General features: G+C 39.3%; 1 protein-coding gene across 3 annotated transcripts in view; it reads right to left on the reverse strand.

Annotated features, from left to right (window-relative positions):
• The window catches only part of RGS7 (regulator of G protein signaling 7), a 375,675-nt gene that overhangs the window by 181,570 nt on the left and 172,113 nt on the right, over positions 1-21,992 (reverse strand). For all 3 annotated transcript variants that reach the window (XM_075924826.2, XM_075924832.2, XM_089777370.1), the window contains exon 3: positions 12,526-12,622. In XM_075924826.2, coding sequence (XP_075780941.2) covers positions 12,526-12,622 — 97 coding nt within the window. The remainder of the gene's footprint in view (positions 1-12,525; positions 12,623-21,992) is intronic.

Here is a 21,992-nt window from a genome sequence, read left to right on the forward strand (position 1 = left end):
TGCAAAGCGGCGGAAGGTTCACCGCTTGCCGCGCCGTTCCCCACTGACTCCCCTCGCCGGACGCCTTGCCCCCTCTCCTCTGCCCCCACTTGCAGGTCGGCGGCTGAGTATCCCCAGCCAACCCGACACTGGCGGCTACGTGGGGCTTCCCCAGCCACCCTGCAAAGCAGTGGAGGGTTCGCCGCTCACTGCGCCGTTCCCTGGTGACCCCCCCCCCTCATCGGACGCAGTGCGGGTCCCAGCAGACCCGTCACAGGGGCATACTCCCAACCCAATCCCCCTCCCCTCTCATCCCCTTCCCTTCCCCAGAGCCAAACACCTCCCCTCCCTGCTGTAACCCAGGCCCCTTTCTCCCCCAACCTTATATCCCGGTCCCAACAGACACCACTGCTTGAAATGTAACCCCCACGTTTTCCATTATTTTCAATGGGAAAATTGACCCTGCATAACACGTTTTCACTTAACACGATCATTTTCTGAAACATATCTATAGTGTTAAATGAGGAATTACTGTATTTGTATAGCGGTAGGATATATGAGCCACAGTCATGGAACAGCAGCACCTTGTTCTATTAAATACTTTACAAACAACTCTTTATAGCATAACAGTATGTTTGATTAAGTATCTGTATTTTATGGCTATTTATCATATTCACCGCCAATATAATCTAAGCACTATGTACTTTGGATACACATAAGTATACAGTGGTTTTCAAGAAAGGCTGCATGGCACCACCGCATCAGTATTTCTGTCTGAAACAAATATGCCATGTGTTATAATGACCTGTGAAGACAATGAATAGGAATATTGTTGAAAGAAAATCAATTTATTGCATTGCATCACTTCATAGTATGAAAGCTTCTTTTGGCAAAATCCGGATCTAAAAAGCTAGACTATTCCATTTGCTTGCTGTGGTCTTTTGGTTAAAACAAAGATCATCACAGTGCTCTTCATCATCTCTCTGATTCATGTGTCATATTTCCTATGTTTATTTCAAACAAGTTTTGATTCATTCACAGCTGTAGAGATGAACACTATGCTATCCAAATTTCACATCTCCTATCTATTTCTGATATTTCAATCAACATTAGTTGAAAAAACACACACAGAATTTTTGGTGTGATTATCTTTGTTGATTGTGGAGATAATTAAGAGGCAGCTAAGACTGGCAGCTTCATTTTCATAAGACATATTAAATCTCAGAAGATAACAATACCAAACTCGCTCATTTTTTCATCACCCCTTGAAAGACTTTCTTTCATCAAAATGTTAAAGGGGGAAAAAAAACCACAGCAACCACTCATATCTATATGTTTTGCTGAATTAGGTGCCTATTCAAATCAGTGCTACAAATGAAAACAGATTAATAAGATTATTTTGACTTCACCCAAAGAGCATGCAGGACCTCAGCAAGCTATAAGTCACGACATACCAGCTGCCAGTGACTATTTTAGATTGTGCCTTCTGAGAATTCAATTCCTGTGAATTTGGCGTTCTGTCAAGTACAAAAGCTTATTTGGACTCAGAAATTGTTAAGTTGAATTTTAAAACTGAAGATCAAGCACTTAAAGTTTCAACAGAGGCTTCAGGAATTCATCCGCAGCCATCACCTTGGATAATTATGTATAGACCTACAACAGCATGCTCAAGAAATATTCAAAATATAAGCATGACTGAGTCTCTGCTACAAAGTGCTTGCAATTCAACTGCAATGTAGTGAATTCAATTCAAACACAAACAATGCATTGGCAGCGAGTGCAATTTCATGGTAGTGGACTTTGATTTTTGAATAATTCACCCAATTATTATTTCAAGGTTATCTCTGAGGAGCTTTTTAGAATTTTTTTTTCAGAAATGGTTTAAATTACAGGAACTGCTCTGTAGGAGAGTCCAATTATTGCAGCTGCTTTCATAGTTAAGCATTAACTGCACAGTAGCGTAGAATATATGATATACAAATATTTTTCCACTGGATTCATTCTACATATAAAAGTTCCATTAGAAGGAAGACGTGCAGGATTGAATCTGTAAGCTTTCTCTGATGAAGCAAAACCTAGATGGTCACAAGAACATTTTCAGATCCTTGGGGAGCCTGTCAAAAGCTTATCCCAGTCTAACAACATTATAAAGTATCTGATAGCAGAGAAATCTCACAGGGGTAATTGTGTTAGTCTATAACTTTAAAAACAATGAGTAGTCCTGTGACACCTTAGAGGCTAACCAAAACATAAAATCATGAGCTTTCATGGGTAAAACCCACTTAATCAGATGAACTGGAGTGGAAATAAGAGAAACCAATTATATATATATATAACAGCAGAAGTACCTTTCAATTGTATTCCCTGTGTTAATGAGGCTAATTAAGTGGGCTGGATGTGTCCCATACATAGCTTTAGATGTGGAAATGCAGATGTTAAAGACAAGTCTAATTGGTTTTGTAATGCACAAACCAGTCTTTGTTCAAGCCCAGGGCAATGGTATCAAATCTGCAGAACTGGAATTAATCTAGGGTGCATCTACATAGCAGCGTTATTTAGGAATAACAGTCGTTATTCTGAAATAACAGTGCGAGCATCTTTGCAGCAATTCCGTTATTTCAAAATAAATTTGAAATAACAGATGGTTTATTCCAACTTCTGTAAACCTCATTCCACAAGGAACACCTCTTCCGAAATATCTATTTCAGAATAGCAGTAGAGTGGATGCTCCACTGCTGTTATTTTGAAATAGCTTCTCCCCGGGGCCATTCAAAGAAATTACTCCCCAGTGTCTCCTGGGGCTTAAATCGAGATAGCACATCCACATTAGGGAAGCCTGCCTCGGACTAATTTCGAGGTTTCCCTGTAGTGTAGTTGTGCTATTTCGAAATAAGCTATTTCTAAGTATTTCTTCCAGAGTAGCTTATTTCGAAATAAGCATGCAGTGGAGACATACCTGTACAGATTTGACACACATTGCTCCAGCAGTGTTTTAAAGAGCTTGGGACTCCAGTCATTGCCAAACTAGAAGTAACTGTGGCCAGGAGCCGCCAGGACCTTTTAAATCACTGGGCCCCAGGGCAGCTGACCCCTTTATCCCTCCTCCTCCTCCTACTGAAGCTCAAGGAACACGTTAAAAACTATGGGTATGTCTACACTACAGCACTAATTCGAACTAACTTAATTCGAATTAGTGCATCTAGACCTAAAAACTAATTCGAATGAGCGTTTTGCTAATTCAAACTAGCATGGGTTGGAAATGGGGGGGACTACGGCCTATAATGGCAAGGAGAAAGGAGGGTCAGGGCACAACAGGGAGGCAAGATCAAATCAGTATCTTAGATGCCTATATACAAATGCAAGAAGTATGGGTAATAAGCAGGAAGAACTGGAATTGCTAACCAATAAATACAACTATGATATCATTGGTATTACAGAAACCTGGTGGGATGGGACGCACGATTGGAATGTTGGTATGGAAGGGTACGGCTTGCTCAGGAAGGACAGACAGGGGAAAAAAGGGAGGAGGGGTTGCCTTGTATATTAAAAATGTACACACTTGGACTGAAGTGGAGATGAACGTAGGAGATAGCTGTGTAGAGAGTCTCTGGGTTAAGCTAAAAGGGGTAAAAAATGAGGGTGATGTCATGCTAGGAGTCTACTACAGGCCACCTAGCCAGGTGGAAGAGGTGGATGAGGCCTTTTTTAAACAATTAACAAAACTATCCAAAGCCCAAGATTTGGTGGTGATGGGGGACTTCAACTATCCAGACATATGTTGGGAAACTAACACAGCGGGGCACAGGCTATCCAATAAGTTTCTGGACTGCATTGGAGACAACTTTCTGTTTCAGAAGGCTGAAAAAGCTATCAGAGGAGAAGCTGTTCTGGATTTGATTTTAACAAATAGGGAGGAACTAGTTGAGAACTTGAAAGTGGAAGACAGTATGGGGGACAGTGATCATGAAATAATAGAGTTCATGATATTAAAGAAAGGTAGAAGGGAGACCAGCACAATTGAGGTAATAGATTTCAGGAAGGCAGATTTTGATAAGCTCAGCGAACTTGTAGGTAAGGTCCCATGGGAAGCAAGACTGAAGGGAAAAACAACTGAGGAGAGTTGGAAGTATTTCAAAGGGACGTTGTTAAGGGCCCAAAAGCAAACAATTCCGCTGTGTAGGAAAGATAGAAAATATGGCAAAAGACCAGCTTGGCTTAACAAGGAGATCTTGCATGATCTCAAAATAAAAAAGGAGTCCTATAAAAAATGGAAACTAGGACAACTAACAAAGGATGAATATAAGCAAGCAACACGGGAATGTAGGGGCAAGATTAGAAAGGCAAAAGCACAAAATGAGATCAAACTAGCTACAGGCATAAAGGGAAACAAGAAGACCTTTTATAAATACATTAGAAGCAAGAGGAAGACCAAGGACAGGGTAGGCCCAGTGAGGAGGGAGAAGCAGTAACAGGAAACTTGGAAATGGAGGAGATGCTCAATGACTTCTTTGTTTCGGTCTTCACCGAGAAGTCTGGAGGTATGCCTAACGTAGTGAATACAAGCAGAGAGAGGGTAAGTTTAGAAGATAGGATACACAAAGAACAAGTTAAAAATCACTTAGTAAAGTTAGATGTCAGTAAGTCACCAGGTCCTGATGAAATGCATCCCAGGATACTCAAGGAGCTGATAGAGGAGGTATCTGATCCTTTAGCTATGATCTTTGAAAAATCATGGAAGACAGGGGAGATTCCAGAAGCCTGGAAAAGGGCAAATATTGTGCCCATCTATAAAAAGGGGAATAAGAACAACCCAGGAAACTACAGACCGGTCAGTTTAACGTCTGTCCCAGGGAAGAAAATGGAGCAGGTAATTAAGGAAATCATATGCAAACACTTGGAAGGTAATAAAGTGATAGGGAATAGCCAGCATGGGTTTGTGAAGAACAAGTCATGCCAAACTAATCTGATAGCTTTTTTTGATAGGATAACGAGCCTTGTGGATAAGGGAGAAGCGGTGGATGTCATATACCTAGACTTTAGTAAGGCATTTGATACGGTCTCGCATGATATTCTTATTGATAAACTAGGCAAATATAACTTAGATAGGGCCACGATAAGGTGGGTGCATAATTGGCTGGATAACCGTAGTCAGAGAGTTGTTGTTAATGGTACTAAATCCTGCTGGAAAGGGATAACAAGTGGAGTTCCGCAAGGGTCTGTTTTGGGACCCGTACTGTTCAATATCTTCATCAATGATGTAGATATTGGGATAGAGAGTACGCTTATTAAGTTTGCAGAGGATACCAAACTGGGTGGGGTTGCAAATTCTTTGGAGGATAGGGACATAATTCAAAATGACCTTAGCAAGTTAGAGAAATGGTCAGAGGTAAACAGGATGAGGTTTAATAAAGAGAAATGCAAAGTGCTCCACTTAGGAAGGAACAATCAGTTCCATACATACAAGATGGAAAGCGATTGTCTAGGAAGGAGCATGGCGGAAAGGGATCTAGGTAGGGGTCATAGTGGACCACAAGTTGAATATGAGTCAACAGTGTGATGCTGTTGCAAAAAAAGCAAATATGATTCTAGGTTGTATCAACAGGTGTGTTGTAAGCAAAACTCATGAAGTCATTCTGCCGCTCTACTCTGCACTAGTTAGGCCTCAGCTGGAGTACTGTGTCCAGTTCTGGGCGCCACATTTCAAGAAAGATGTGGAGAAATTGGAAAGGGTACAGAGAAGAGCGACAAGAATGATTAAAGGTCTAAAGAACATGACCTATGAAGCCAGGCTCCATGAACTGGGCTTGTTTAGTTTGGAAAAAAGAAGATTAAGGGGGGACATGATAGCGGTTTTCAAATATCTAAAAAGGTGTCACAAGGAGGAAGGAGAAAATTTGTTCCTCTTGGTTTCTGAGGACAGGACAAGGAGTAATGAGCTTAAAGTGCAGCAAGGGAGGTTTAGATTGGACATTAGGAAAAAATTCCTAACTGTCAGGGTGGTCAAATATTGGAATAAATTGCCAAGGGAGGTGGTGGAATCTCCCTCTCTGGAGATATTTAAGAACAGGTGAGATAGACATCTGTCAGGGATGGTGTAGACGGAGCTTGGTCCTGCCTTGAGGGCGGGGGGCTGGACTCGATGACCTCTCGAGGTCCCTTCCAGTCCTATGATTCTATGTCCACATTGAGTGGACTCTGAACCGAAGTGAAGGCTGGCCGGAACCAGGACTTAGAGTGTGGAGCTGCTATGTGGCCATGTTCCTCCACCTAGTGCGGAGATCATGGAGGTTGGGGGCCTGCCCCCAAACCTCAATGAGGTCCATGACCTCCGCACTAGTCCAGGAGGGTGCGTGCCATCTATGGCCCCCGGATGGTCCCTGGGTGCTGGGGAACTGGGTGGGGGACGGCTGGCTGTCACTGGCTCCCTGGTTCATTGTGGGGCTTCTGGGTTGGGGCAGAGACTGCTGGCAGGGCTGTCTCTGGCAAGTGCCATCTGGCCAGAGTCTACCCCTTTAAGGGCCCCAGGGCTGGGGGAGAGGAGAGTTTTCCTGGTTTGGCCCAGAGTGACCACCAGGGGGAACCTGGGAAGGGCTAGCCTCCAACTAGTTCGAATTAAGTGGCTACACAGCCCTTAATTTGAACTACTTAATTCAAACTAGGCATTAGTCCTCGTAGAATGAGGTTTACCTAGTTTGAATTAAGCACTCCGCTAGTTTGAATTAAGTTCAAACTAGCGGTTTGCACGTATAGATGCTATGAAAGTTAATTCGAACTAATGGCTGTTAGTTCGAATTAACTTTGTAGTGTAGACATATCCTCAGGGAGTAGGACAATACAGAAGTCAGCTAGAATGCCACTGTGATCTCTCAATACCAACTGGACTTTGGCAAGGAGGCTAGCATCTTCCTTTGCACAAAGGCTTTGTGCAACCTTAAGTGCTTGGTGCACCCAACAGACTCCTTACTACTTTGTGTCTTTGTGGAACTCAGAGTGCCTTGAGGCACTAATGCAGTGACCCTGAGACCTCAGTGTCTCAAGAGCCAAATTAATGATCAACATTATCAAAAAGAGCCATGGTAGTGTGAATTCATTATTTACATTTACTCTCCTATATATTATTCTACAATTGGTTAAGAACATAGTAAAGCATCCAGATTGGTTGTTAATTAAATCTCACAATGTTTTGACCTCATGTGCTGCAGAACCAGAGAAGACATATAAACGAGCCACTTGCAGCTCCCGAGCCTCAGTCTGAGTATCCCTGAATTCATGTATGATCACAGGGAGTTCAGGGCATTAGGAATGTGCTCTACATACACTTACATAAAAGGGTCTTCTATTTCTTGTCATGTGTGTTGTTTTGACTGACTGCTTAGTTATTACAAACCAGGTGCTGCTGAGCAGTGTACTTCAACGATGCAGACAGGCACTACAAAGAAGGCTGGGTGTGTTAAGAGATGCATGGAAAGTTCATTTAAATATGTATTCATATATACACACACATATATATTTTATATAATATGATTACCATATCAGGAGGTATATATACATTTATACATTATATTAACATATAAGGAAGTAGGTGGAATCAGCTAGAGAATATTCATAGAAAATGGTAGAGGAAAAGAGAAAAAGTTGAGAAAAAATATAAATGATGATTGTAGGTTTATCACTTACTTAGCCCTTATCTACACAAGATAGATTTTATTTGAACTGTCATAAATATCAAGTTAGTATGGTGCAAAAGCCCTGCATAGACACTTGTTCTAATTTCAGTTTAAGAATTATTTATTTCAGTTTATCTTAATCGAATTCCCAATTCTTAAACTAAACAGAAATAGGTCTCAGGGGGGTAGACATATTAGTCTGTAACTTTAGAAACAATGAGCAGTCCTGTGGCTCCTTTGAGACTAAAATATACCATAATCAAGAGCTTTTGCGGGTAAAACCCACTTCAAGTGAGTTGGAGTGGAAATTAGAGATCTGTAATTTCCACTCCAAGCCTGTGTTCCTGCTAAGCTGCATGGTAGCATGGCCCCGCAGCTGCTGAATGAGTCCTGCCCAATCGTGCACAGAGCTGCTCTCTGCAGAGGACAGAGTCTCTTCCAGCCAGGCAGCTTAGAGAGAACATTGCTCCAACCCATCTAATAAAATGGGTTTTATCCATGAAAGCTCATGATGTATTTGATAGTCTGTAAGGCAATGTCTACGCTACAAGGTAATAAACCTGTTTTAAATCAACATAAGAGTGTACCCAGGGGATTGAACCATTTTAACTGAATTGGTTCAGAATCACACCTTTGTCGTGTACCTAAGACCTTAGTCAGTAAACTTTTTGGATCAGGCAACATCTTTTGTTTGTTTGTTTGAAGTTTAGCATAATAAGGCTGATAGCTATACTCTACCATAATACAAATAAACACTATCAACAATAAGGGTAAAGCAGAGGACAGTGAAAAGTAAATCATGCAAATTTTAAGGGAAGACTTTTCTCAATCGTTTCTATATTTTAGCACAAATTACAATTTCAGAATTTGGGGACGGCAAACAATTAATGCTTTGGAAATTCAGAATGACATGAAATATTCTATCCTTGTACAGCTCGTTTTCACATGTTTGCATTATAAACTTTCATCCTTAAAATGTGGTTACAGCTGTTGATGTAGAATTTCTAGTTTGCTGCAGGATTCCATAAAGCAATTACAGACAACCAGGAGGACCTTGGGTCAGAAGTGTTGCCCGATTTGCTGCAGAGCACATGGGACAATCAAGGGGGGGGTGTTGTTTTTTTCTTTTGACTATGAGCAGGAGGAAAATGTTTAAAGCAGAAAAATCTCATTGATTTAAAAGGGAATCTAGCAATTTAGAAGTGTGCAGTTCACCTGAAAGACAGATTTTACCCTTCTCTCCTGTTTCTAAGAAAGGCATGATGATTCCTGAGCTGCTACAAGAGGCAGAGGATCTCATCAAAAAATTACCCGGTTCTCAAGTAACATGGAAAACAATCTTGAATAAAGATCTTATGGGACACAGAGAAATACATTTTAGCAGAGATGTATAAAATACACTTGAAAAACTGTGATGTATTTGAATAAGGAGAAAGAATACTGAACATAATTTGTTGAAATAAAAACAGCCTCTACTTGCAGAGAGTATAAAATATCTGCATCTTTTTTTCCCCTAAATCCCCAAAAGCTATGCAAATGTAACAGTATCAATATACAAAACCATAACAACTACTGTCAACAAACAACCTCACTGGGCAATTGTTTAACAGCACACTAACATTTTAAGATAGAAAAAGAAAAATAACATCCAGTGGAAACTACAGGGGAATAATTAGACCAAATAAACAGCAATTACTCGAGCTGGAAGTTAGCCAGGATCACTGCTCTTGCTAGATGTGCCACAGGGTGTTTAATGACCACAAGCACCACTGTTTGCAGACCCTGGGCCTTACACCCAAGTACTAACCTTGTTTGACCCCACTTAGCATGAGATCTGACTGGTTCACAGTATAATAAAGAAGGTGGACTTTTTAGGCGTGTGATTTCTACCTCTGTTTCCCACACTGCTATCAAAGTGCACCACAATCATTTGGCTGATCAGCATAATGTGACCACTAATGGTTAGTGGGTAGAATGAGTAAAATGTTAGAGTAGGCAGTGTCCTCAAGCAAACTTCCTGTAATTCTTTCAGCCTTGGTCCCAGTAGGAATTTCCCCAAGTATGTTATTTTTAGAATGCTTTTATTCCTCCTCAGCATTTGGATACAAGTATGCATAATTTGCCCAATGAATTTCTCCCACAGACTTTGTAAGGTACTAAATTGTTAACTGAAGTTATTATTTGTATAACAAAAAATACAGTTTCAGCTTCATTTTAATGGATTGTACAACAGAAGACTTGGGCCCAGATTTCTCTAGCTTGCACATTACAAAGTTAAGCAACACCTGCGCAAAATGGATCTAGAACCTCAGCACCACTGTGAGCAAAGAATCTGGACTTAAAAATATTTTACACTCACTGTTTTGCATCAGACTGTAGGATTCCCTCAAGGGAGCCCACATCTACTCAAATATATAGGGGGGGCGATTGCCTACAGCAACAAAATATTCTCTGGCCATTTCTTGTTTGAGACTGTAGGCCTGGGACAAGATTACATTTTGGAAGATTTGTTCATTAAATGAACACCATAGAACCAGCTCTGTGATCTGTTACAGGATACCAGAACCCAATGATAGTACTTCATGACCTGGGCCAATAACTTCACAGCCGACAATAAGTCTTAATATTGTCTTGCAGCCTGCCATGTCCCAAATGACACTTGTACACTCATCATTTTCACATATTGCCATTGGCCAGGCCATTTCCAGGGAGACCGTTCCACACTCAGGTTTAGCTCCAGAGCAACCTGTTAACTTACATGTTTTTAAACACTAGTGAATTTTCTCTACTTTAATGCTGATTTAGTAAATGGATACGTTTGTTGGGAGTAGTAGTTAACATAATATGTTCAACATTATACTGCAACAAACATGTGGCCACCTAGACCTTCTTAATTGGTAGATCATTAAGGCAGAGCTGAGATATTCCTGCTAGATATTCCTGCTCCATAAGCACAAACTCTTAACCCATTAACTGGAGAATTACTGTCAACAGGAAAGGGCCTAGCACAAAGTCAAGCAGTTCTGATTCCATCCAGTAGAGGGAGTACTATACATGTATTTTTACTTATAAAGTTACCAACTTAATTATATGTAGTCACATGTTCAGTCATTTGCATCCACAGAATGAGGACACATGGGGAAAATAATATGTTCCCATGGTTTGAACCATGGGGAAAAGAATGTGTTTGGGGCAAAGATTAATACTGGGTAGTTGAAAGTTACTAGAATAATATATGACAGCGAAGATTTGGAAGAGGAACAATAAACTGATTCTTATGTTTGAGGGGCAGCTGTATTAGTCTGTAACTGAGTAAACGTAAAAAAATGACAAATAGTTTTGCAGCACCTTAGAGACTTCAACAGATGAAGTAGGTTGTGCCCCCAAAAGCTCAAGTTACCATCTACATTTTTTGTTAGTCTCTAAGGTGCTGCAAGACTATTTGCTGGTTTTTAAGTTTATTCTGATTCTTATGGGTTTTTTAAGACAAAAAACTTAAGATCAATTTGTGTAAATGATCAAACCTTCTTCGTAGGAGTTGCCGTTACTTTCACTGGAACCTGTACTACTGAAGAAAAGGCACCTTATTTTAATATAACTTTTGCAAGTATGATTAATCATTTTGCTTTTGGAAATAATGACTCCTATGAGTAAATTGTAGACATAGGACTGGATCACAGAAGTCAAAAATCGACAGAGAAAATAATTAAGATGAATTCTTTCATGGGAGTCCCACTCTCCACATGCTTCTGGGAGAAAAAAATCCCATTCTTAAAGGCCTATATTAGCATGCTATTTTTTTTTTTAAACCCTGATTGATTTTCATCCATTGCTAAGAGGTATCTTTGGCTGCACTACTCCTTTTCACTGTTCAAAGAAATCCCAGAAGTTATATATTAATGTAAACAGAACATTTTGTGCCCTTCTGCATGATGCAAATATTTTCTGTGATGGGTGTACCTTCTCCACTACAGAATCTATGCAGTTGTTACAGTGTTTGGGTTTAACACCAAGATCTACTTCAAAGGAATTCTACAGTCATTTCATAGCATGAACAGAAACAAAGATGATGAAACGGATTCTATCAGTCAATTTTTTTTAATTTGAATAGATTTTTGTACTTATGAAAGAGAGAAGCTAACCACATTCATTAGCACCAGCAATGAAGTGAGCACAATGCTGTGAAAACTTTCATGGTACAGCTCAGTTCTAGCATAAAGCATCTTTTTATTTTTCCAGAATTCATACTCGGCTCAGCAGAAATGGATACATGTGACTACATATATGAACAAATAAGACTGATACATTTGTATGTGTACTGTTAGACTGAAACAAGGGACAACAACCTTCATGCTTCTGATCATAAGTTGATTTTATGTGGGAGCCAGTAAATAGTTTTCTTTTGTGGCACTACAAAACACAAGGCATTGTGGAATGGAAGGTGAAGTTTCCTTTGATACTGCTCATACGGCAGCTCTTATGTTACGATATTGGATATATTAAGACAATCACACTCAGTGCACCTGTAGCCTAAAGACAGATTTGCAAAGGAGTTTGAAAAACAAATATGGTGCATTCAAAATATTACCACTTAGCTGTAATTGCCTTTCTGAAGTAAATATAGTGCAGTCATTGCCTTAATTTACTGGATTACTTGAAAAAGTCTTTAAGTAAATTCCTTGCACCACACACAGCAGAAACAACACCCTTTTCCCAAGAAATTCTGTTTTCAGAGGATTCACAACATAGCCAATCCATTTCCTGAGCAGATGACTGTGTGGGTTTTTTAGAACACTGATGATAAGTATGTGATTGGTATCCAAGAACCCCTTTACACCACTAGCATTTTGAATAGTATGAAAATCATTTTCACTCTTACCAGAAAAGACACTGGGAATCTTGGAAAGAAAACTTTTGACTGTACGAATAGGAATCCCATTTTTCTCATCCTGCATGCGTGCTATGACATCTTCCATCTGAACGTAAAGAAAAAAATTAACACAGCATTAGTTCCTAGCAAAAATCTATTATCTGAAAAACCTTAATTTAGCTGCTTAGGCCTGGGCTACACTAGACCAGGCAGATTGATTTAAGGTGTGCAACTCCAACTATGCATATTTTGTAGCTGGAATTGGCTTGCCTTAAACCGAGCCATGGTGGCATCCACACAGCAGGAGGCTGATGGGAGCACACACAGAACAAGGAGTACTGGATGCTGGTGGGGTCTATGTTACATCCGCTAAAACAAACACTATAAGATTGACCTCTAGAGGGTCAGTCTTCTCCCTAGAGTAGATATGCCCTCAGAAATGAGGACCCACTACCTTTGACATTTTCCCCCCAATAATTTCATTTTTTTATTTGAAAAGAAAAAACACTGCAAGCTCTTTATTTAAGAGTAACATTAATACAAACAGAGTTTGTGCTCTGACAATATGTGACAGAAATGCTGAGGCAAAGCGGGGAGATTTCATTCAGAAGAGATTACAAATCATTATTAGCGAGAGTCTCACATTCTACATTATGCTATTGTACCCAACACAAAAGAAAACAGTGGCTTTTAGAGCATCTATCTAAACTCCCCCTCCCAGAAATGATTCTAAAATGGTGCCTGTGATTGTCTCACTCAGGTCGCTTAAAAGCTGTAAAAGCTTTTTTTCCTCCATTCAAAAGTGTAAATCCTCAACTTAAATGGAAGTTCTGGTGTTCACTCCCTTGCAGGAAAAGACCCATGCAGTCTTTTTTGGTAATTGAGGACTATATCAGAAAAGCTATTTGAAATATAAAATGAAGCTTTTAAGTCAATACTAGGCTATATTCCCACTTCTCTCTTGAGAAGAAGAGAAAGGACAAAAGTTCATGGTGAGATTTGCCTCCATCTGAGACAGTACAGCCAGAAATGCAAGTTGTTCTCCTGGTAGTGGCTGGCCAAGAAAAATCTTCAGCTTTTTTGTATTATTATTTTGGGTACTTTTATTGTATTAGCTAATTTATGCCTGACAAGGTTTTATAACCCTACTGGACCTGTACTTGTTTCAATTCAAGCCAGATCTAAACTTCTGTTGGCTACAAATGAAAGGATGAGCAAGCTCTTTTATGAGGGTATCATGCCAAAATTCTGACAGGCTGATCAGTGGATAACTTATACGTGGAATAAAATATCACAAACTTTATCCTGACAGATAGTAAATAAATAAAGAGATACAAGTTAGACTAATTTCATTTGCATATTCTTAAAAATACACAAATTAAACAATCTGTTAAAGAGTTTGCCCCTCTGCATTCCTTCATCTTCATTAGTACTGGAATTCAAGCTCTTTAGTTCTCTATGCTAAAGTACACTTTATATTCTTTTTATTACAGAGAACACTTGGAGACCTTTTTACTGACAACACACATGCATCATACATGGACAACTCAAGAGCACATAGGTCCAGCTCTATGAGCAAACATATGTCCACACACAAGATATGCGCTATAAGTCAAGTGCATAGCAAGACAGGAAAGACAAAGACTAACGGTTTCAGCTGCAGGTTATTCAAAATGTGACTCCAAAGAAAGGAGATGTTCATTTTATTTATGAACAGTAAATGAAGTCAAAACATGATCTCTGGATACACATTCTTTAAAGAAAAATTGGATATTAAGAAGTGACAAAGTAAATAGAAATAGAGTAACAAATCACCTGAGAGTTGGGATCTGGTCCTACACTTCTATGCAAAAAATAAAGAATATCCTGTTCCTACTGAAGTCAAGGGGAAGGCTAATGTTAACCTCACCGGCAATCCAGAAGGAAAAAAGAAAAAGCCTGTCGGCTTTAGCATAAGAATTTCATTTCAGGTTACACGTCCATTTTCAACTATGGTTGCATAGGTCTCCCACTGAAGTAAGTAAAACAACCAGAAGAGAATCTGGCCCTACAATGGTTCTATTGCATGTGGCTCAGAGGACTCTGCAGTGTGTTATTACATTTCCAGCTCAGAAATGAACATACCATGTGCAAAACATTGCTGAAGCTCCAAATATCAGCATTGTGGACTGACTGGCTCTCTCAGTATGCATTGGTCATAGTCTTAGTGATCTTGGGTGTTCTGAAACTAGGTACAACAGAACACCTGCTTCCTAATTTGTTACAACAGAGCTGGGATTCCTTGCTTGTGCTGAGTTAGATTAGAAAGCCTAATTTGTCTCGTCTCACAAAAAAAGAAAAAAGCACGAACAATGGATTTTTTTTAGATAATCACTGTACAATATCATGTCTATCATCTCAAGAGAATCTAAAGCAGAAGACTCCAAAACATCTAATTCAATACATCTCCGAACATAGCTCAATTCCCAGTGTGTACAATCCCATTTTTCCCCTTGTTTTGCCTGTTTTAAATTCAGCAAATGTATAATCTTTTCCATTGCAAAACATTATGTCCTCGTTTAATTATATTTGGGAAACAGTCCTCACAACACTTCTCCTCAATTAGTCATCAACATTGACTAAAACAATACAAAGGACAGAATAGCTTAATTAGGGAGATAAAAGAAATCCTCTCCATATTTTGATCGAGAAGTCTAATCTGGGAACACAAGAGGCTGTTTGACATAACAGCTTTTCTTCTTGATGTGTCATAGTTTGCTATTCAGTACTCTGAAGAGAGTGGCAAAAGTGAAGAATAAGCTATTTTGCCTTGCTTCTGTAGTAGCTTCTTGCTGTTCCTTTATTATCTGTGTATTGGTTTAAACCAGACTAGCTTTGACAATGCATTATTAGTGTTAATCTTTATTTACAAAGCCAACAAAAATGGGGGTGATGGATTTTCAGGTTAATCCTCAATCCTTTCCAGATGCTGTGTTTAATACAGGAAATGGGAGACAAGGAAACACTGAACTCTCTAGTCACATTATATATATATATATGAGAGAAAATATCCAGCCATTCAGAAAAGGGCAATTCACACTATGTATCTGTATGGATATTGTTGTCTGCATCCCCTTGCTTCCATCTCCTAATTTGGAAATTTGTATTTGAGGGCAACAGATCCAAAAGCTGCACTCCATCTTCAGGCAAAACACACAGAGGTCAGTCAAAGTTGTGTGTGTGCGCGCATGTGTAGGATAGGGCTGGGGAACCTTTTTTTGGCTTGCTAGCCCACAGAAAAATCAAATAAAAGCAACTAAACATTCACTAAGATGGCCCTCAGGGGAGGGGGAAGCCTGAGCCACAAGGGCTTGATCCAGATAAGATGGAAGCCTTATCCAGCCCAAGCCATAGATCCCCCACCCCAGCGTTGGAGAGGCAAACTTGGTTTTCATATTTGGTGCAAACTCTACGCACACATTGATGGCGACATTCATTCTACTTAAGGCTTTTTAACTTCTAAAAGCATATTAAAATAAATTCTTGAATTACAACTATTACAAAATCAAACATGTATATAGTGTTTTGGTGTGGTTTTCAATAACACTAAATCTAAGTGAAGGTGTTACTACATATTATATTGTCTCCTTCCCATCTTCCTCTGGTCCTGCTCTTTCTGAATTTTTATACAAGTATTGTGTGTGTGAGGGTTGAGATGAGCAAAAGTAACTACAGAAGATGAACAGACATGGACGTATGGGGCACAACTCTGCTTATATTAAGGGATCAATAGCCACTTTTTTTTAATACTGCGCAGAACTAGACTGATGTGTCTATTCATTGGAAATCAGGAGTGCATGTGCACACAGAAACAGAGGCTCAACTTGAGTTGAAATTAAAACGTGTGAATTGGAAAAGTCAACAAAACTGATGTTTTGCATTGAACAGCAAATTTAGTCTGAATATTTTAAGCCCCTTTAACGAAAATAAAACAAGGAAAATAAAGGTCTGGGTTCAGAAAAACAGAGGATAAGATAGTTGTGGCACAGTTTCCCTTGCCTCCTTTTATAAGTGATAGCCTAAATGTTAGGACACTTATCTGAGATAGGACAACCAAGTTTGGATCCTTGTTCTGGAACAGGGACTTGAACATAGACCTCCCTTCTCCTGGGTGAGTGCCCTAATCATAAGGCTAGAGTAAATTATAGGGTCTCAGTGGCATCTGACGAAGTGGGTCTTTGCCCATGAAAGCTTATGCTCCAACACTTTGGTTAGTCTATGAGGGTATGTCTACACTACCCTCCTAGTTCGAACTAGGAGGGTAATGTATGCATACCGCACTTGCTAATGAAGCCCGGGATTTGAATTTCCCGGGCTTCATTAGCATAAGCGGGGAGCCGCCATTTTTAAATCCCCGCTGCTTCGAACCCCGTGTAGCGCGGCTACACGGGGCTCGAACTAGGTAGTTCGGACTAGGGTGCCTATTCCGAACTACCGGTACTCCTCGTTTCACGAGGAGTAACGGTAGTTCGGAATAGGCACCCTAGTCCGAACTACCTAGTTCGAGCCCCGTGTAGCCGCGCTACACGGGGTTCGAAGCAGCGGGGATTTAAAAATGGCGGCTCCCCGCTTATGCTAATGAAGCCCGGGAAATTCAAATCCCGGGCTTCATTAGCAAGTGCGGTATGCATACATTACCCCGCTAGTTCGAACTTGCGGGGTAGTGTAGACATACCCTAAGGTGCCACAGGACTCCTCGCCGCTTTTGCAGATTCAGACTAACACAGCTACCCCTCTGATATAGGGTCTCAATCTCTCCTATTGAACACTTTCCACTTTAAATAAAATACTTGAATAATTATTAGGTCAATAAGAGAGCTTCTATTACCTAGTGGTTAGGGCCCCTCATTTATGATGTGGAAGATCAAGTTCAAGTCCCCACTCCAGAGCAAACTCTTAGACTTCTCTCCCCATCCAATGTCTTGGGTGAATACCCTTACTATTAGCTGCAGAAGGGGCATGAGATGCTCCTATTACTTCTTCCTCAATCTGTTTACAGGGTCTGCATTACAAAAAGGGAGGCCCTTTCTTCACTACATGTACCCCTTCTGTCTTAGTAAGCAATAGAAATACTCAAGTCCCTGAGCCTCCCATGAAGAGACAATGCAGAATAGTCAAAATCAGCCAGGTTACTAATAGTTCAAATGTAGCATTAGCCACTGTACAGTATGAAGTGTCATTCATAATTTTACCAAAATTATGAAGTTCCCTGCGTAGAAGGTCTTCTGCACAATGTGCATTTTAAAGGTTAAAAAGGATTAAATTATTTGTCTTCTGTGATAGAATTTAACAGATGTCTTTTTCATACTCTCTGGGAGAAGGATGAGATGAAAGCATACTCTTTGAACTGAACTCTCATGGAAGTGATTAACCTTGAAGTATTAATGTAGGAAGATAGAAAAATAGGGTACTTATAGTTCAATTTTAAACCACAAAATATTCTTAAAATAAGATTTCACCTTTTATTCATACCAATGTGTGCACTGACCCCAACAGATCTGACAAAGAAGAGCTGTGGTGATGCAATATTTGAGTGAAAAAAAAATCTGTAAGGAACACATATTGCAGGTGTTTTATAATGGGGTAAGAGTCATGCCATAACTTATTCTCTTCCATTCCTGTGATTACTGATGCTGACCCAATGTGTGCATCTGCATGGCATTGTGTTGCCTTTTGGATGAGATATAAAACCAGGCACTTATCAAAGTATCATAATTCTTTTCTAAGATAAAGGACATTGGACCTGGCATCCGAGAAAAATTTCAGAAACGGTTTTTTTTTCCCCAAACATCCTTTACAGTTTTCATGGAATACAGTGTAGTTCACTTTCTGCTCTTTCCTACTGGGTTATGTTGTGCGCTGAAAAACAAAACCAGATGCATTCTAGCACCTAATTCAAAGAATCACTTTCAACTTTTGCTTGCATATTGCTTTGAAATCTTTGAATGAGAGTTTTATAGAAGTGCATTTCTACTGAAATCCTGCAGTTATTAATATTTTAGAGTACTCGTTATCTTGAGTGATTACTGATTTCAGGATTTGGTTGACTATTAGGCTATGTATACACAGAAGCATTATTTCAAAATAAAAACTGAAGATTTAAATGCATATCCAGTTCATTGCAGGTGATATTAAAGTTGCTATAGCTAGAATTGAGAAAGCCATGGTTAAGTGGATATTGAAGAAAGTATCTCTCAGAATGTACAAGATGGTTGATTCAAGTTAAACTCTGAGATTAGTTGTTGCTATTGCTCTTACCAGAATTAGACCTGGAGAGAAAATTATGCCAACAATATGGTAAAATAAGTATCCTATGAGAATCATTGAGATTTTGGAAACTTTCCCCAGCCTGAATCAGGACACAAAATTAAATATATATATTTTTCATGAACTGATAAGCTGTAAAATAATCAGGTCTAGACAATATTGGATAATTTCTATCAATTTCTCTTTAAATGTTTAGCATACATTATCTAAAATTTCTAAATGAAAAGTTATTCCAAACCAAAACTTAATTTTTTCATTTCAAAAGTGTCAAAATGGGATGTTCCATCAATTGAATTTTTTTATATTTTTTTTCAAAAACAGGTTTGTCGTAACAGACCCTTTCCCTCAAACAGTTTGTTTTTAAAAAATTGACATTTTCCAATAAAAACAGTTATTCAGAAATTTCCCAGACAGTCCTAATAATGAGGGATGAAAAGACTTTTATTCCAAGCCTAAAGACCATTCTGAAACATTTCTGTGGACAATGGATTCTCCTGCATTTCTCAGGTACATCTATGGGTGGAAATGATCTCTTCCGTTTAGTCTTCTGTAGAATTTCAATTGTTGGACAAGGTTACAAATTATCTTCCACTAGATATATAAAGAAAAGTGACCAGAGGAAGAAATCTCACAAACTCCTAATCTACAGCCTCCAAGAAAGATTTTCAAGTAGAAGGCTCAATGATTACAAGAAAAACAGGCAGCTATTTCATAAGTCTCATAGGTTTAAGGCCAGAAGGGATCACTGTGATCATATAATCTAACCTTTCTACGCTACAGGCCACAGAGCCTCATACATTATAATAGACCCATAGCCTTTGTCTGAGTTACTGAAGTCCTCAAATCAAGATTTAAAAGACTTCTAGTTATGGCAAATCTACGATTTACTCTAGTCTTTAAGTCAATAAGTGCACCATGCTGCAGAGGAAAATGAAACCCCTCCAAAGTCTCTGCCAATCCAACTTGGGGGAAAATTCCTTCTTCTCTCTTAATATGGTGATCAGTTAGACCAACCAGCCAAGTATCTGGGAAAGTATTCTCCACAGCAACTCAGAGCACTGCCTATACACTGTCCCATCTGTGGCTATTGTAGATATTTCATACTAGCAGTTGCAGATGGGTTACATGCCATTGTAGTCAAGTTCATCATACCATCCCCTTCACAAACTTGTCACACTCAGTCTTGAAACTAGTATGGATTTTTGCCCCCAACCAAGGCTCCAGATAGAAGGCTGTTCCAGAACTTCACTCCTCTGATGATTAGAAGTCTTCAACTAACTTAAGCCTAAAACTTGTTGATGGCCGGGTTATAGCCACATGTTCTTGTGCCAACAGTGGTCCTTTATTTAAATAAGTCTTTTCCCACCCTCATGTTTATTTCACTTATGTATTTATAGAAAGCAATCATATCTGCCCTTAGCCATCAGTTGATTAGGCTAAACAAGCCAAGCTCATTAAGTCTCTACTCATAAGGTAGGTTTTCCTTTGATCATCTCTTAAAAATAGGTACTTACATTAGCAATTCTCCAGTCACAGGATATGACCCCTGAGATTATGTATTCATTAAAAATCATTGAATTCGGGATTGCAATTTAATGTGCCAGGTCCTTTAATGTTATTGGATGGAGATTATCCAGGCCCTGTGACTTAGTCCCAAAAAGCTGTTTGAGTCATCCAGCTCAAAGTGTTTTTGTGGTCTTTACAATAACATGATCAACTCATCCACGAATTTAAGATAAAAATCTCTAAGTGCTATCCTAGTTTAGTCCATTTATGAAATTTAGTCCATATAAAGAAAAATATATTTTGTTAAAAAATACCATTGTTTTATTCAGTTCTCTTTCTTGCATGATGTAAATGGAATGTCATATGGCACCAATCCCATATCACCTCAAAATAGCAAATATTTAAAAATGGGATATGTTTAAGAAAAAGCTTTCCTACAACGCAGGGCAAAACACAAAAAATTATGTCACATGCTATACAATTTTCTCACACATCAATACTCTTTGAACTTTATATTCCAGAGAAATTCACAGTTGGCTGCATGCAAAACGGATACCATGAAGTGTTTGTGGAATTAAAGCAGGAAATCTGAAACAAGAGTTCTGTCGTCTGGGTAATCATCCTCCAATTGTTTGTTTTGTTTTTTACAGACAGATTTTAGCAGAAATGCTAGACTCCCATATATCAAGCAAAATTTACAGAACTCAATGCAACTTTTCTTTATTATCCCATGGTTTTTTAGCCAACACATTCAGTGCCTTCACATTTAAACAAGTAGTTTCAAATATGTACCAGATGTTATGAGGATGCAGCCACACAATGGCTACGTCTACACTGGCATGATTTTCCAGAAACGCTTTTAATGGAAAAGTTTTCCGTTAAAAGCATTTCCGGAAAAGCGCGTCTAGATTGCCAGGACACTTTTCCGCAAAAGCACTTTTTGCAGAAAAGCTCCGTGGCCAATCTAGACGCGCTTTTCCGCAAAAGAGCCCCGATCGCCATTTTCGCGATCGGGGCTTTTTTTGCGGAAAACAGTACTGTTTACACTGGCCCTCTTGCACAAATGATTTGTGCAAGAGGGCTTTTGCCCGAACGGGAGCAGCACAGTATTTCCGCAAGAACACTGACGATCTTACATGAGATCGTCAGTGTTCTTGTGGAAATTCAAGCGGCCAGTGTAGACAGCTGGCAAGTTTTTCCGCAAAAGCAGGTGATTTTGCGGAAAAACTTGCCAGTCTAGACACAGCCAATAGGTATGTGACTTGCCCTTTTCTGTGACACAGTTCACAGATAAAGACACAGAAAATAATAAAATCACACATGGATCTTGCATTCATTCTGAGTCAAAAGATATCTGGATACCTGATGTGAGCTGCAGCGCACATGCACACAGGCAGAAACATAGGCGTCTAGAAAACTTTTATTGTACAATTTTTTTGGCCCCTTTAGGGACTAGCAGTAGCTATGGAGGTTGGGATTTGTAACGTCCATGGGACCCGATTTGGGGATTTAGGTGCCTAAATTCATTTTGTGAATCTTCTCCTAAGATTCTAAATAGCGTGAAAAAAATGTAACTAAATTTACTTATTTTAATAATATTAGTCTTGGTTGCTTCAAGTTTAAACACATTATTGATATGCAGCAAGAATGGAGAGAGACACTAT

The sequence above is a fragment of the Pelodiscus sinensis genome, chromosome 3 (genome assembly GCF_052426305.1).
Source record: "Pelodiscus sinensis isolate ZL-2025 chromosome 3, ASM5242630v1, whole genome shotgun sequence".
Lineage (NCBI taxonomy): Eukaryota > Metazoa > Chordata > Testudines > Trionychidae > Pelodiscus > Pelodiscus sinensis.